This window comes from Epinephelus moara, chromosome 2 (assembly GCF_006386435.1).
Source record: "Epinephelus moara isolate mb chromosome 2, YSFRI_EMoa_1.0, whole genome shotgun sequence".
NCBI classification, from domain to species: domain Eukaryota; kingdom Metazoa; phylum Chordata; class Actinopteri; order Perciformes; family Serranidae; genus Epinephelus; species Epinephelus moara.
Window position 1 is genome coordinate 21,505,743 of NC_065507.1, and position 15,850 is coordinate 21,521,592.

General features: G+C 43.0%; 2 protein-coding genes across 2 annotated transcripts in view; one reads left to right on the top strand and one right to left on the bottom strand.

Annotated features, from left to right (window-relative positions):
• Window positions 1-9,963, bottom strand: part of strn4 (striatin, calmodulin binding protein 4) — an 18,004-nt gene extending 8,041 nt beyond the window's left edge. The window contains exons 1-5 of the mRNA XM_050066287.1: window positions 9,455-9,963; window positions 2,329-2,432; window positions 2,088-2,164; window positions 1,877-1,955; window positions 1,536-1,721 (exon numbers count right to left, since the gene is read on the bottom strand). Of these exons, the coding sequence (XP_049922244.1) occupies window positions 1,536-1,721; window positions 1,877-1,955; window positions 2,088-2,164; window positions 2,329-2,432; window positions 9,455-9,781 (773 nt within the window). The 5' untranslated portion in view covers window positions 9,782-9,963. The remainder of the gene's footprint in view (window positions 1-1,535; window positions 1,722-1,876; window positions 1,956-2,087; window positions 2,165-2,328; window positions 2,433-9,454) is intronic.
• A 2,229-nt stretch (window positions 9,964-12,192) lies between these two features.
• Window positions 12,193-15,805, top strand: fkrp (fukutin related protein). The gene is made up of 2 exons (XM_050063982.1): window positions 12,193-12,559; window positions 12,815-15,805. Exon 2 carries the CDS (start codon window positions 12,913-12,915, stop codon window positions 14,509-14,511), a length of 1,599 nt encoding a protein of 532 aa, XP_049919939.1. The 5' UTR covers window positions 12,193-12,559; window positions 12,815-12,912; the 3' UTR covers window positions 14,512-15,805.
• The last annotated feature ends 45 nt before the right edge of the window (window positions 15,806-15,850 follow it).

Here is a 15,850-nt window from a genome sequence, read left to right on the forward strand (position 1 = left end):
CTGAGTCAGTTTGACATCCTGGATATATCCTTCAAACACAGACTGTAGACCCCTCTGTCTGCTTCTCTCTGGAATCACTGTTTCATTTCTCCCAAAAGTAAGATAAGATTTTCTTTCAGTGTGGGCTCCATGCTTACTCCAACAGCTTGTCGGACCATCACAAAGGGGCGGGGCTTAACGAAAGGTCAATTAAAATCTTACTAGATGTCTGCTTTTTTTTTTTTTTTTTTTTTTAATTATCTTACCATGTTCTCATGATGGAGGATGCCCTCCGTTTTAGACATCTTTCCTGTGTCTTGTTCTGTTGGCTTTTGAGATTAGGAAGTGCTATTGTTTCACTGTCTTTACATTTCTGCTACAGACAAATGCTACTCACAAAGCAACCTCATGATACAATGACAAACCTTCTTGTGTTACGACTGCAGTGAGTTCAGCCCAGTTTAGACCAAAGACTCATGACGAGACGAAACCGTTTTAAAATGCTGCAGAGAAGTAGCAGCAGTGTGAACAGGCCTGTGAGCTGATGGTGTCACCTGCGACTCAGCTTGTCAAGTCACCAGCGGCTGGTTTTTAGAACATTTGGCACGTCGCCTGTTTCAACAGCAACATACTTGTAGCGAAGTTAGCTGAATCAAACTGTGCAAACATCCTGTGCACGTCACACTCATTAACTCATTAACTGGCACTAGTAATTTAAATTATTGTGGCGTATTTATTATGAATATAGTCCACCTGAGGCTCAGGTGGTTTTGCATTTGTTTTCACTGTTTCATTATTACTAGAGGTGTAACTGTAGCCAAGTATCTCACTCTCACTATCTTCACTCCTTTTTAAGAAGCTATAAAATGATATTCAGCATCAAAATAAGCTTTAAAAGTTGGAAATCTTGTTGCTATAGAGACAATACAACATCTCGTCTCGTTGCACTGGTATAAACTGGCAGGTTTTCAGAACGTCACAGACTGGCACATTGTGAGCAGTTACAAGTTTCAACTCGTCTCATCACAATGTTTGGTCTAAACTGAACTTAGGAAGACCTGTCAATATCTTAACTGCGCTTTAGTCATCTGCACATTTTCTGTCCTGTAAATCCATTACGTGTTTCTAGTGTAGCACAGTTTATAATAATATTGCACTTAGTAATACACAGGCCGAGTCAAATTCTACTCACTGCACTGAAATACCCCAATTCAACATACCATAATATTTTATGTCTGTGAATAGATAATCAGATAATGGTGTGACATGTAAATTACGCCACGTCTATAAAGGGTGCTGCAAGACTGAAGGCCTATGGCGTCAATATCTGCCAAAAGGAGTTTGACAACAAGTGCATGGACATTATATGTTGATTAGGTGGAAAATGTGTGCAGTTTTTTAGCGCTAGTATGGAAAGATCATACTTGTTGAGTAATTTAATGAAGAGGAGAAAAACAAACACTCATATGAAGCGTCATGATTTGGGCCTCTCATCTACTCTGATCAGTGGAGCAACAGCAGAGAGAAAGAAAGCATGTCTGCCTCCACAGTCTCACCTCTTGATCTGTTCCTCTATCTGTCTGACCAACAATGACTCTCCACCTGCCCGGGGCTCAGGCTCGGGACAGGTTTCACTGGGTGGAGGCCCGTTAGCCTCGGGGCTGCTCCGCCCGAGCAGGGAGCGCACACGCTTAGACCGCATGTCCAGGATAGTGTCTGAATAACCCACTTCCTCGAGATATCTACATTCACAGGGAAGAGCACACAGAAATATTCACACACAGCCGTATAAATCAATCCCTCTTGTCTAGGTCACAAGTTTTTAATGATAAAGTGCTGATGGAACACATTAGTATGGTGCGGAGATAAAAAGGAGATGATGACGGAGAGGGCTTACTTGCGTAGTAGCTGACGTCCCTCCTTCCAGGACATCTGATTGGCTGGCTCAGAGTCTGACTCAGCCGGCCCATTGGGAACTACAGAAAATAGATTGGTCAATAGTGATGCAACAGCGAGGCATGAGCAAGAAAAGAGAAGAGCAGAAACTTTGAGTTGCTCTGAAAGCAAAGCAGCAGTGACAGAGTGTATGAGAGCTTGGTTAGACATACGTTGGTCTGCCTCTGTCTCTGGTTTCTTGTCTCCGGGACTCTGGTCGTTCCCCGTCTTCAGCTTCTGGTGCTTAGCCCTGCAACCCCACAAAACACCACATGAGGGAAGCATTACGAGCAAATATAGGAAAAGCTTTCACTATCACATCACTATGCCTAAAGCATGCAAAACAATATGACAGCAGGCTGAGTGGAGAACAGACAGGAGGACACAGGAAGAGAAAGAAGGCATTTGTCTTACCTCTCTTGTTTGAGAGCATACTCCAGCATTTTGATCCGCCTCACCAGGTCCTGTTTCATATTCTCCTGCCCTTTCCTCTCACCCTGTAGGAACGCCACCTGAGCCTGAAACACACACATACAGGATGGTAAGGAACACAAAGTACCTTCAAAAAAAGGAACACACACACACACACACACAGCAAAGACTCACAAACACACATTATTGCAAAAGCAATTTATATTGACACCATAACTGCAGTGGATGAAAAAGGCATTAACGGTCTCCATTAAAACGAGAACGGCATTTGATATCAACAGTGATCACAAGCGGAGACCGTGAAGGGGAAAAAGTTCGATGTGACGAGCATAACAAACATGACTTCTGAGAACCCAGAGGAATAAGTAGAGGGTTGTGGAACAGGGCTCTTATTTTTAACTTCTCCTAACCGAGGGCCTCAGTGCGCATCTGCAGAGGAGGAAAAACAAGACACACACCGGCCAAATTCAAATACCCTCTTTTAAGACACATCCTTCCTTTGTGTGCTTCCCCTCTCAGCTTCCGCTCGTTTCCTTCCTCACTGAGCTGATAAAATTCTTACCTTGAGGAAATAGATGCTCGCTGCCCGTTCTCGCCATATGGCGAACAATTAAAGGGTTTCGTGAGAGGAAGAGAAAACGTGACAATGAGAAAATGCAGGATGATGATGCTGTCGACATTTGACGAGCACTATCTTTAGACAAGGTCTTCCCTTGGGTAAGGCATCATATGGCAAGACTTGAGAAAGATGTGTTAAGGTTGGCAGAGTGGATGAAAATGATTTATGACATTTATAACATGCTGTATTTTGATTCAGGTGATGCATCACAGTTTGCATCACAGGTGATGCAAACTGTGGTTTACACCAGACAATAAAAACCCTGCCCTCTATTGGCTGGAGGAGAAAAATGCCCTAGTGAAAAAACAAACAGTGATCCCACTTAGAAGTGAGTTAAAAAGGCCTGCCCCTGTTTCGCTCTCTGGATTTGCATGCAGGTGACGGTAGGCACAATAGTTTTGCATTTTCACCCTCTCCCTGTCTTCTCTCTCTCTCTCTTTCTGCTGTGCCAAGCGGTGCCGGAGCATTAATACCGATTGTTTTACAGTCCATTTCTCCTCTGCACGTCCCTGTGTGTGTCCACAAGTCGGCTCCCACACGCATAAGCAGTTCTGTAAAACTAGAACAGTCTAAAAACACTATCTCATGGGGCAGGCACTCGGTCTACTTGAGAGGGTAGTCAATCACCCGGGAAAGTGTGCACACACACTTACACATGCGTGCGCACGCACACACACACACACACACACACACACACACACACACACACACACACACACACACAGTCATGTAACCAGCTAGGAGGGCGAGTGGAACACAGGATAATCTGCCAAGCAAACCTTACTACTGCTGCTGCTGAGTAATCCTGATTACTGCAATGTGATTTTGAACGCTTATCGGAGAGTTTTGGAGATAATTGTCAAAGCTAGCATGTCAACACTGCAGGCATGATCTAAGAGGTTGTGGAATAACGAATAACTTTATGTAGTTTATACTTTAGGAGCAGCTCAGCCTCTAAAATAAGTAAAATAACAAATCAATTAGCAGTGTTTCTGTATGTGGAGCACTGACAGGATAGGGTGAAAAGCAATGCATTCATTTAACAAGCCAGGAGGACCAGTGAAACATAAATCTGTATGAACAGCTATGTAATAACATATCATTTGTGGTTATGTGGTTGATAGAAACAGCTAGCACAGGGTTAGCTGCAGATGCTACTTAGCATTTTCAGCCGCACACAAGTAATTGTGTCGTCGCCGTGTTTTGTGATGTTAAATGTGATACTGCATTTGCATTTTTCACACAAGCAGAAACTCTTGCTGCATGTGGGACATAATCAGACGTAAATACTTACATGCTAAAACACAAGCCAAGCAGAGCTCAGCTGTGTCGCTAGCTGGGCAGTGTCACACTGTGGGAGGTTTAGATAACAGATAGCAGCATGTACATATATACTGGGCACTATAAATGGTGGGAAACAGATGGAGCGCAACTTAAATCCCAGCTCACATTAAAATATTCTAAGTGAAATGGCAAATTATTTGCGTCTGTCAATGAAGGTAACAAGCTTGACTTGGCATCCACGATAATGAGAGAGAGCTTTAAAATACTGTGATGTGCTGTGGGTCAAGTGGAGACAACTTGGCTAAAATCTGTCGAATTCAGGAGGGACCAGAGTGGAGTCTGAGGCAAATAAACAAATCTCGAACACAGAATCCTCAGTGTACTGACTCGGCTGCTTCTCGATGCATGAAAACACCATTGTCAGCTCAGCACTGATACACAGTCTAGTTTAAAACTAGATGTCACACCATGAACTAAAATAATGGTGTGACAACTAGCTGCAGAGAGATGGATGCTGAGCTCTTGACTTTGTAAACAGTTTTTATCTAGGCCTTGGGCTGGGTACCTTTAAGGTATCGACTGAAATAACAGTACCAAGTACTATCAAAACTTCTCTAGTCAAACAGTGCCTGCATTCAACTCCTTTTGTACCTAGATGTAGATCTAGAATACCATTTGTATGGTTTTGCTCACAGCCAATATTTGTCGAAGTTGGTAGTTGGCATACTACACATCTGTGGCGTCTGTACCATGTCAAGCAACTGAATGCTTCCACTCACATGATGGACACAGGATCAAGTAGAACTATAGGTATCAAATTGAAGTACTTGTTAACACAGCCCTATGTAGGCCTAATATGTACTGAACTGAACAAAAGAGCTTGAACCAACAGCAGCTTGCTGAAAACAGTCACAGTAACATCATCCTAGTATGGACACTGATGCAACTGCTTGGCTCAAACAAAAAAACAAAGTAGATAGTCAGTGAATCTTTTAACTATATATTCGAATCAGCAAAATGCTTTGTAATTTCCACCTCTGAAAGGAATGTGTAGTTCATCCTTTAGGGGCAGGGCACGTGTTTCTACTCCTACTCACGCACACAGACGAGCTACAACCTGCTCACACGCTGAGATAACCATCACACCCCTGTGCGCCGGTGTCACACTGTGCTCCTAGAAGGACAGGTTCCCAGCGCTGTCCGAAACCTTAAATCCCTGACGCTGCTTTATTGGCCCAAGATAGAGCCAAGGCTGCACGTGGACACACACACACACACACACACACTAAGGTAGCCAAAACAGTCAGATTAGTGTGTAAAAGGGTTAACTGCTGTATGTCATTCTGTATCTATGACTTAACCACTCATTCTTTGACTCTGACCTGGTTTTACTTGCTCATTATTTGGGTAATGGGGGTCAGTGGGTAAAATATGATGTTAGAGAGGATTAATTTACCTCAGCACACACTGGCTGTTATAGAGACAAGAACAAAAATGCAGCTTTCAATAGATTAGCTTGTCTGTAACATAAGATCCCTAAAGCTCCTATTAAGATGCGTGAATACTTTAACAAGAAAAAAATCTACTATTATAATACACATTGCTTAGGTTTGACTTGTCTCTGTTATTCTGGCCTTTGTCTGGTGTGTGGGACCCAGCCAAAATAAGTGAGACAAGGCAGTCTATTCATCAGCTATTAAAGGTGTTAACACTTCAAATTAGAGCCAAAATAAAGCAGCAGGTCAACAGACATCACAGCATTCATAAAGAAAGTTATACTATTTTTCCATTTGATAACGCCCTGCTAACACTGACACTGACCTTATTTTCTTTGTATCATGTTGGTCAACTAACAAAGTACAAAGGAACGAGCGAACCTGTCGTGCCATCTGATCTCTCTTTCCTGTGGGTGGGTGGGTTTTCCTCCATGTGGCCAGCTGCTGCTGACCTTTCCAGGGTTTGTTGTAGCATGGTGAAGTGACACATTTAGCCTTTTCTGTCAGTGTGCCTCTACAAGCTGCAGAACAGGGTCAAGGGCAGCTTTCCTCTTCCACTAGCCACCCTCCATCTTCTCATCCCCTCATCCCCATGGGAGAATCCATGAGCCAACAAGTAGAGCAATGAACTTTTCTGGGACAGTGCGCTTTGATGGAGCGTGTCAGAGTGCGTCGAGTGTGTGTGTGCGGGAGGTATTTAGCTGGAGGATGACATCCTAAAAAGTTGGGCTTGCTGCCTAAGTTTGATTAGGAGATGTTTGGTGTGCAATGGGAAGCAAAAATACTGCATGTCATCCTTTCAAAAGAGAGGGAAGCAAATCAAGTCATTAGATTTTTAGGACTTAAGGGGAAGAGCTGAGATGGAAACTGAGAAACACGACAAAAAGAAAGGTCAGATCACACACAGAACAGGACTGCTGCAAGTGTTTGTATATGGAAGGCACACACTGTAATAATGCAGTACATATGGATGTCATATGTGTGTCATGGCTGAGAGCGCAGAGCTATTAATTAGAGATGTGTACCCAAGGGCCCCCTAGGCCACACTCAACAGGAAGTGATGTCATTTGGGTCACCAGTAATCTATTCTACACAACTACTGACACTGTTAATAAAATTAAAAAGCTGAAAATGAGAATAACTCAAAGAGGGACAGGTAAAGGTCTGCCCTTTTCCCTGTGGAGCGACAGTAGTGACTGGGTTCGATGTCGGCTGCTCAGCGTGTTTGTCAATTAAATTATAATGAGGACCAGGTGAATACAAGCTTGTTCACAGTGCAGCAGTAGTGTAATTTGAAACAATACACTGGCAAAAGCTTCTTGTGTGTCTGAAGGACAGAGAGACAAGGCCAGCGCCACCTGCCCCCCATGGTCACGCTGGGACGTCCCACCTGGCCCAGAGCGGGGAGGGCCTTCGTTCCTGGCTTGTCACTGGAGACACAATACCACAGGTGCCTTTCACACCAAAAACACACTCACAGAGGCAGCATGTGTTACAGTCTCGCAGATACACACTGCGCTGCAATCACAGACACCCATGCGGTTGCACACAGAGTCACATAATCGCAACATGATAGTGCTGATCTCAAATATTGTTGATGGTTTTGCTGCTGCTGGCATCTTAGATTTTACATGCAGCTTCCTTGCTAGCTTTACGAATGTCAGAGCAAAATGCCATGTGTAGTCAACATGTACAGTATGGTGCTAACAACACAGGACATGACCGAGGGGGGAGCATGCTTACTGGCATGTTGAGGGCCCCGCCAGCAAATTGGCAACAAAAGCCAGAGGCCTGTGGCCTGTGGGTGTTAAAATGTAAGCTAGGTCAATATTTCAGCCTGGCACTCCAGCTATCCTCTCTTTCTCTCAGCACAGGCCGTAGTGCTAATTGTACCCGTGAAACCAGACCATGTGCAGCAAATACTCAAACAAAGTTCCATAACAAGCACTAATGGCGTGTTGGACATAGCGATGGCCCACTTCTGCCTTCCCTTCCCACTCCTCCCCGCACACGACTACAAAGGCAGCGAACACAACCAGTTTGTTATTGTTCATCCATATTTTATCGCGGCTCCTATTTATAACTACGTAGGTTTGAGTCGGGGGCAAAGTGGGAAGCACTGTGACAGAGTAGAGGCGATGATGTGGTTTTTTTCTGTGTTTTCTGTGTCAAGCTCATGAACTCCAGAAGACAGTTCATCCTAATTACAAGTGTGGTTACAGGAGGAAGGCCCACTTAGGTTTAGGAATGAAAAGATGAACTGTTCATCCCTTCGTTCCAAACGCAGAGCGAAAACATGGTTGAATGTGTGTATGTTTTCCTAACCTGGAACAATCTGATGAGCAAGCACAATCTTGCTCAGCAATGTTATGCTAAACGCACGCATGTAGGAAATGTTGCACAGTGCAACCTCTGTCTCCTGCTGTCAGTCTCTGAATAACTGGGACCATTAGGGGACGCATGCCTTGCTCAAGGGCATTGCAACGGAAATGACATTTTTCTTGCCATTTCATCGACTCAAACTGATGACCTTTAAGGACACAAGCTCACTTCTCTAATCTGAGGGAGGAAAGCACATGAAATATGTGTTTGTAAGTGGCAAGTTTAGTCGCAGATAGGATCGTACGTGACTGATGATGATCTAAGGGGCTCAATAGAGCATGAGGAAACTGACAATTACACTACAAATACACCAATAACTAATCTATATGACAGTCCTCAATTCAAAATGTGGATTTGGTTCAATGCTGACAGATTATTATCCACTGTCTTTAAGACTATACCTCTGAGGACATGTTGCAGCAAAATATTTAATACAAAAACTGCATGTATGGTATGGTTTGCAAGGTGAGAGTGAAAGCCTTCGTTCAAAGGTCACCCTGGTCACTTTCTCTCACCGTGCCATCTGCCTGGCGAATAAAAATAAAATTTAACATCTCCTATGTAGTATATGTTAACTATTCCTTATTTTAATAGGGGTTTTCTTTGTGCAAGGACACCACTTTGACAGCTGATGCTCAAATTATCATGATTATTAAAAGCAGTGATTTCAAAGGGTAGCCACAACTGGGTGACACTGTCATAACCTGTTAACCTCAAAAATACAGCCACAGATCACTTAATCTGTCCCTGTAGGATATGAAAACCCAATAATGGTCGACATACTCAACAAACTATGTGGCCACTTAAATACCAAAATACAGTCCATCCTAAGAGGAGTCTGGTACAGGCATGCTTTTGATGTGCACCTGCAAGAAGACAGTGCAAGGTAGCCACACCTAACCTCTGTTTACCTACCTTTGTTATTTGCAGGATAGCTTGCTTGCTTTCGGCTGACATATGCTGACCTTTATCATGTAGCTTTGTGATGTGTATATCTGTAGTATATATATATAACTGATCATTTAAAGGCCAAAAATGCTGTTTATTGTATGTTTAAAGCCTACAGGGGGGTGTTTGGCTTTATGTGATGATCAGCTGGAGGTCATGGAGTCCCTTCATTGTCTTATACTGTCTAGTAATAACACATCCTGGGAAATACAATATGATAGGGTGTAATGTTAGCCCGTTAGCATTTTGGCAACCCGAAATTGATTGTTGGGCATGTGTGCTGGTACAAAGCCACTGTAACAGAGCTCCTGCAATATCCGCTCTGGCCTTTCTTTGGCGTTAACGTTACAGACGCATGTTAAATGATAAACAAATTTACCCTGAGTTCGTCTCTCTCCGCCTCCCAGCGGTATTTCTCGGCCTGGAAGCGTCCCCACTCGTACTGGATGAAGTGCAGGATCCCAGGAAGCGTCATACCCGAGTCCCCGTCCTGTAGCTCCCGAGCCTGCGACGATCCGGGCATGGCCCCGGCTGCCGCCGCCGCCGCCGCCGCCGCCGCCACTGCTGGTGCCATCGCCCCGGTCGCCGCAGCTGATGTCGCCTGGCCCGGTGCTGCTTTGGGCCCGTTTGGGTTGCGCCCCGCTCCGCTGCTGCCGCCGCCTCCGGAGTTCGGGTTTGGTCCTCCGCCGGATCTATCCGCCTCCATTTTAACGGTTCAACCTTTCGCCAGGACAAGGAGGTGGAAACGGGCGGAGTGTAGGAACAATAATAATAGAAAAGTACCTCGGACCCTTCTTCCAACCCAGCAGCACCTCGCTAAAGGCTACCCTCTTTTCTTCCTTTTCTCACACGCACAGAGCAAAATTACTATTCAGACAGCAAAATACTACACTTCCGCTTTCAAACCTTCAAAATAAAACACCACCAAGCTACATATCTGTACCACCTTTGCTTATTTAGTCACCAATAAACCGTATTTAGCATCAATTCTCCATTCTGTATATATTTACTAAAGTAACATCGGAGTATGGTCCTTAAAGGTCTATCCCTCATGGTAGGTATTAAAATGATTTTTGCCGCTCTTATTTTGTATATCCCGGATTTGTTTCCTCCTCCTTGTGTTTGCTGGAAATGCCCACTGTTGCTGACAAATAAAGGACCGTGATTGCTGTAATACACAATGAACGTGTCGCTAGAGGAGTTCATTTCCTGCCATTTTGTGAACTGGGATGTTTGAGAATAGTAAAGTTAGCCAATATTATCCACAACTTTGTTTCCAGTTTAATGTTAAAATAAAATAAAAAAATCTCCACGACACAGAGACCGTGATTTTGTCTGCTATATAATAATAATAAAAAATTATAAATAACAATAAATATATTTAAAAAAAATAATAATAATAATAACAATAGTAGTAATGGTATTATTTATTATTTTTATTATTATTATATTAATGATAATAACGATAATAAAAACAATAAGAACAATAATAATTTGGATTATACAGCACTTTTTTTGGATATTCAAAGACGCTTTACAGAGAACAAAAACAACAAAACAAAACAAAAAAGAAAAAACAAAAATGAAATAATCTATAAGAAGGGAAACAATGCAGAGAGGGAGAAGAAGAACAGTTTTTTTAGAGGTTGTAGGCAGTTTTGAAGAATTGTGTTTTGAGGGATTTCTTGAATGGAATGATATATAATAATACAGAAAATATAATATAATATAGGTCCCTCCGCAAGGGTGTAGGTTTTGTTTCAACATTAAAGGGGACACATATTAATGAGGGTGTGGGTTTTAGGTCTCCCCAAGGAAATTTAGAGTGTCAAACGATTAATTTCCTGCGTCAAAATAAAAGTTCTCACTGCTACTTTAATGATTTTACTGGGGGACAAATGCACATGTTGTGAATATTGGGCATGTCTGAGCATGGCTAAATCAGTTTTCTTGCAGATCTATTATCCATTGGACTTGAATACAACCAACTTGGATTCAATTATCTAATATGTGAGGTGGACACATATTAACATATGGTAATCATTATTTTCTCATTTTAACCAGATGGAAATGAAGATATAAGCACATACAATATGTAGGCTACAGAATAATTCCATAATACATACTAAAATAGATACTGTTGGAGAGATGGATGTTAAAAAAATAAACTGTACAGATGCTGGCTGAAGGTTACAACTTGGAATCCCTGCTATAAAGTAAAAACATGTGTTGAGACATTTTGTTTGATCATAATTTCTTTTAAAGGCCACATACATCCACTTTATTTTATTTCCTGTATGTACAAGTGTGAATAATTCATTATATCTTTAAATACTTTTTTATGTTGTTGTTGTTGTTCACAAATGTTTTTCACATTAATTTGTGCAGAGTGAGATATGTCTCAATCTGACTATTTTGTTCAGTGTACAGTTGAGGGGCATTTTTTCTTTAAAATAGTTGAGATTAAATCATAGTTTAAGAATAAATGTCAGCCCTGCAATAGTATTATGATGTGTAGTTGATGCAGTTTTGTGTATTTTTTTTTTTTTAATGTATTATTATTATTATTATTATTATTATTATTTGACATTCTTAAATATGGCACTTTTATTCTGAAGAAATCGAAGTTTCATGATTTCTTCAGAATAAAAGTGCCATATTTAAGAATATGTTTTAAATAAGGCTACATACATCTATTCTTTTTCCTATATGTACACTATGAAGATGTCATTATATATTTGAATAGTTAAAGAGTTTTTTCCTTTTAAAATGGTTTAGTTTAGTTTATTAGGACCCCCAGCTACTATTCTTCCTGAGGTCCACAACAACTTAACATTCGTGACAGTGCACAAAACAACTCACATATAACACTTAACAAAATAGCATGACAGACTAAAACATTGACACAGACAAATAAGACATCTCCTGGTAATATAACAATTAAGATATATATTTTTCATGAGTTCAATTGGTAAGTTAGCGCCAGATTATATTTTTGATAAGTAGTTGATGCAGTTTGTGCATTTTTATTATTTTAGTTTTTTTTTTTACATTCTTACATATGTCACTTTTATTCTGAAGGAATCGAGCCGGAAGTCTTTCTATTGTTGCGGGCAACAGACGGGAGGCGTGATTTCTTAATGGTAAAATCGTGCAGTTTGTTTTAATGGTTAAGCTTGAGTTAAGCTAAACAGTAATGCAGTATTCTGATGCGATTGGGGCTCACTTGGTTTGGGATTTCTTCTCTAAATGTTGGAGACTAGATTTCATCCTCAAACGCGTTATTATCATCTAACAATGCGGATCAATCTGTGTGTTTGCTGCTACCGATTCAGCCAGGTTTGCTCCTGTGCTACCAGAGCTGGCTGAGATGGACCACCATGAAAAGCAAGTATAGTGCAACAAGGTCAATAGGCTCCAAGGTGCAAATGCTCCTGATAACATGGCTGATGCATAATAAAGAATAAAATAGATGCAAATTAAGGTGAGTTGTGTTCATGAATTTGTTCAGCCTGTTTGTGTAGGTTGATAATGCATTTTATGTATAGAAGGAAACCTTGCATTGAGCTACCTGTCCTTGTTTTACATTTAGATTAACTGAGTATGGCTAGGATAATATTCAGTGCATCAAAGTAGTCCTATGTCTCATATTAAAGTAGCTTTAGGTTGTATGACACAGTCAAGATATCCTTATACAGTTGTTACATATAAGCTGCATTGTTTCCTCTGTTTTTCACAGGTTGTCATCAACTCTCATTCCTCTACTGTTGCACTAATGGGGACCTAAGACCCACCACTGGATTTCTTCATTGAAACCTCGTCTCGTCATCAGCTGCCATGCGGATCAGTCTCTGCCAGGGCCTGTTAACTGGCGCCATCATCCTGAACCTCCTCATTCTCTACTATGTGTCCCGGGCCCAGCAGCAGATGATGGAGAAAAGGAAGGAGCTCGGCCGGGGCACGAGGAGGGCTGCCCTACCAGCCTCCGGTCTGGGAGGAGGCCTGGGGGCACTTGTGGGCACTGGAGGTGAGCCTGGAGGGGTTGGAGGTGAGGGACACAGTCGTGGCCCACGTGTGACTGTTCTTCTGCGGGAGTTTGAAAACTTTGAGAATTATGTTGGGGATGTGGCGAATTCCTTCCTCCGCCAGAGACCTGAGCTTCCCTTCCTGGCTGTGGCCGACACGTCACCATACCCTCCCTTGGTGCTTCCAGAGGGCGCACGCCTTCTAGTGCTCACCCCCAGCCCGGACCAGCCACCGCAAGCTCACAGGCCAGAGTTCCACGTCCAGACGGAGTTTGTGCTGGTGGTGCCTGATGGAGTGGAGTTGGAGCAACCTCGGGCGATTGAGAGGCTGATCAGGGAGCTGGAGGGTGAGGGTGGGGGGCCCGTGAGGCTGGTAGCTGCGCCCGTGCTGGCTCGATCTGCTGTGCAGTGTCTTCACCTGCGGGTGAACCTCAGAGAGTGGACAGCCACCTACTCGCCAGCTGCGTCCGGGAGCAGCGGGAGCGTGTGTACAGCTTTACAGGGAGATGCAGTTGTCCTCATTCGCACAGAGGATCTTTTTAACCTCTCTGTCCCTCTGGGGAGGCCCCTCTTCTCCTCGCTCTTCGTCCAGACTGCCTTGAGAGGCTGGAAGGTCAAGCTGCTGGAGAGCCCCTGTTTTGCTGCAAACCACCGGCCACTGTTCAGCTCTGCTCACAACCAGTGGAAGGCTGACACTCGGCTGAAGGAGACAACAGGGAAGCTCATGAGGAGCTTTGGTCTGAAGCGTCTCCTGCTGCCTGATGGGAAGGAACAGTGGTATGGCTGCAGTAAAGAGACGCCTCGCTGCTTTGGCACAGTGCAGGATGACACTCCAGACTACCTCTATCTGGATCGCTGGACGCCTCCCTGCTGTCTGCGTGCTCTCAGGGAAACCACCAAGTATGTCATCAATATCCTGGAGACCTCAGGCGTACGCTACTGGCTCGAGGGGGGGACTCTACTGGGTGCTGTCCGCCATCAGGACATCATCCCATGGGATTATGACGTGGACCTGGGCATTTACCTAGAAGACGTACCCAACTGTGATCACTTGAAGAACCTGGACTCAGGTTCTCTCGTGGATGCTAATGGCTATGTCTGGGAGCGCGCAGTGGAAGGAGACTTCTACAGGGTCCAGTACAGCGAGGCCAACCACCTGCATGTTGACCTTTGGCCGTTCTACCCACGAAACGGCGTCATGACCAAAGACACATGGACAGAGCACAAACAAGACGTGGAGTTCCCGGAGCACTTCCTGCAGCCGCTGGTGCCAATGTCTTTTGCTGGCATCACTGCCTACAGCCCCAACAACCACCGAGCTTTCTTGGAGCTCAAGTTCGGCGAGGGGGTGATTGAGAACCCTCAGTATCCCAACCCTTCGAAAAAGAGGCTGGACAGAAGCAAATTATAAGAGACGATAAAGAAGTGTGTTTTATGTCGACTGTTCAGAAAATTCTGCCACTTTTTTACGAAAAACAGACTAAAAGATGATGCTTGGGACTAATGTGGTGCCAAAATGACTGCAGTTGCTGTCAATTTTAAGACAGCTAGATCAGTATTTGGATGTTAAGTCTAACATTGGACTGCCTGGAAAGATTTAAATCCATACACTAGTGAGTTTACATCAGGCATATCTTTAAGACTGGCTGGCTTTACCACATGTTGTACGAAATCTGTATGTATTGTACAGTAAAGTATAAATATGACTGCTGTGAAGATGTGGATTCTCACTAAAAGCTAGTGTACATGATCTTAAGCAGGATTTAAGGTTCTGTACAGATTATCTGTGTTACATAAGTGCTTTTGCCCCGACAGGTGTTTTATGAATTTCTTGACTGTTGTATTGATTTGCACAGGTTTTGTCAGTTTTGCAGTTTATGAATGGATGTTACTGTATATCGATGCCGACTGGTATCTGACAGCTGTAGCGTGGTGCGTACATTTCGATGTGGTGAAATGAGAAACATACCGTCATTCGTCCGTATGGAGAGGATGATCAGGACTTAGAAAACTTTTACTGAAACATAAATTAATAACCTTTACCAAAATTAAGTGTGTTACTACTGAGCACCCATTATGTGTTAACTTAAATTAAATTTTAATTCAGCAGGGAAGTCGGACATAAAAACACACAAGCTTCTCTGGGTACGACATGTTTCCTGTAGCGTTGTTACATGTGTGATGTATCAGTGTGTCACTCCAAGTCATGAACCGGTAAAATAAAAAAGTCGTAACAGGTTGACTTACGTTATTAATTTGTTTTTAGAATTGTTGGCAAATCCATTGTAAATACATTTAATGTGCAATATTGGCTGCAATTTTCTTTTTTAAACACTAGATGGCATAACACACCTATTTATTCTGCAGCCTCTGTAACTCCTTTAAGCCTCTGCACTAAGTTGTGTCAAAGGCATTATGGGAGTTCCTCAGCCATATGGCAGGGGCCCAGGGGGTGGAGGATTTTATGACAGGACACACAGGAATGCAGCTCGCTTGTTTTGTCAGACTTGTCCAGTGATGTAAATAGCTTCCATATACTACACAAGACGTTGTCCTGTCATTGTCTTTCACCTGTGGGTGCTGCTCATATTGTATTCCCCAAGGTGTGTTTTCATTCCTTCTATTCACCATAATCAACACTGTTCATATATGGCCTTGGAATGACATAAGCGTCCATACAGCTGAGAGGCTGTGTGGTTATTTTAGGATGCAAAAACATAAGTAAGTGAGTATGTTTCTCCTCTTGCATG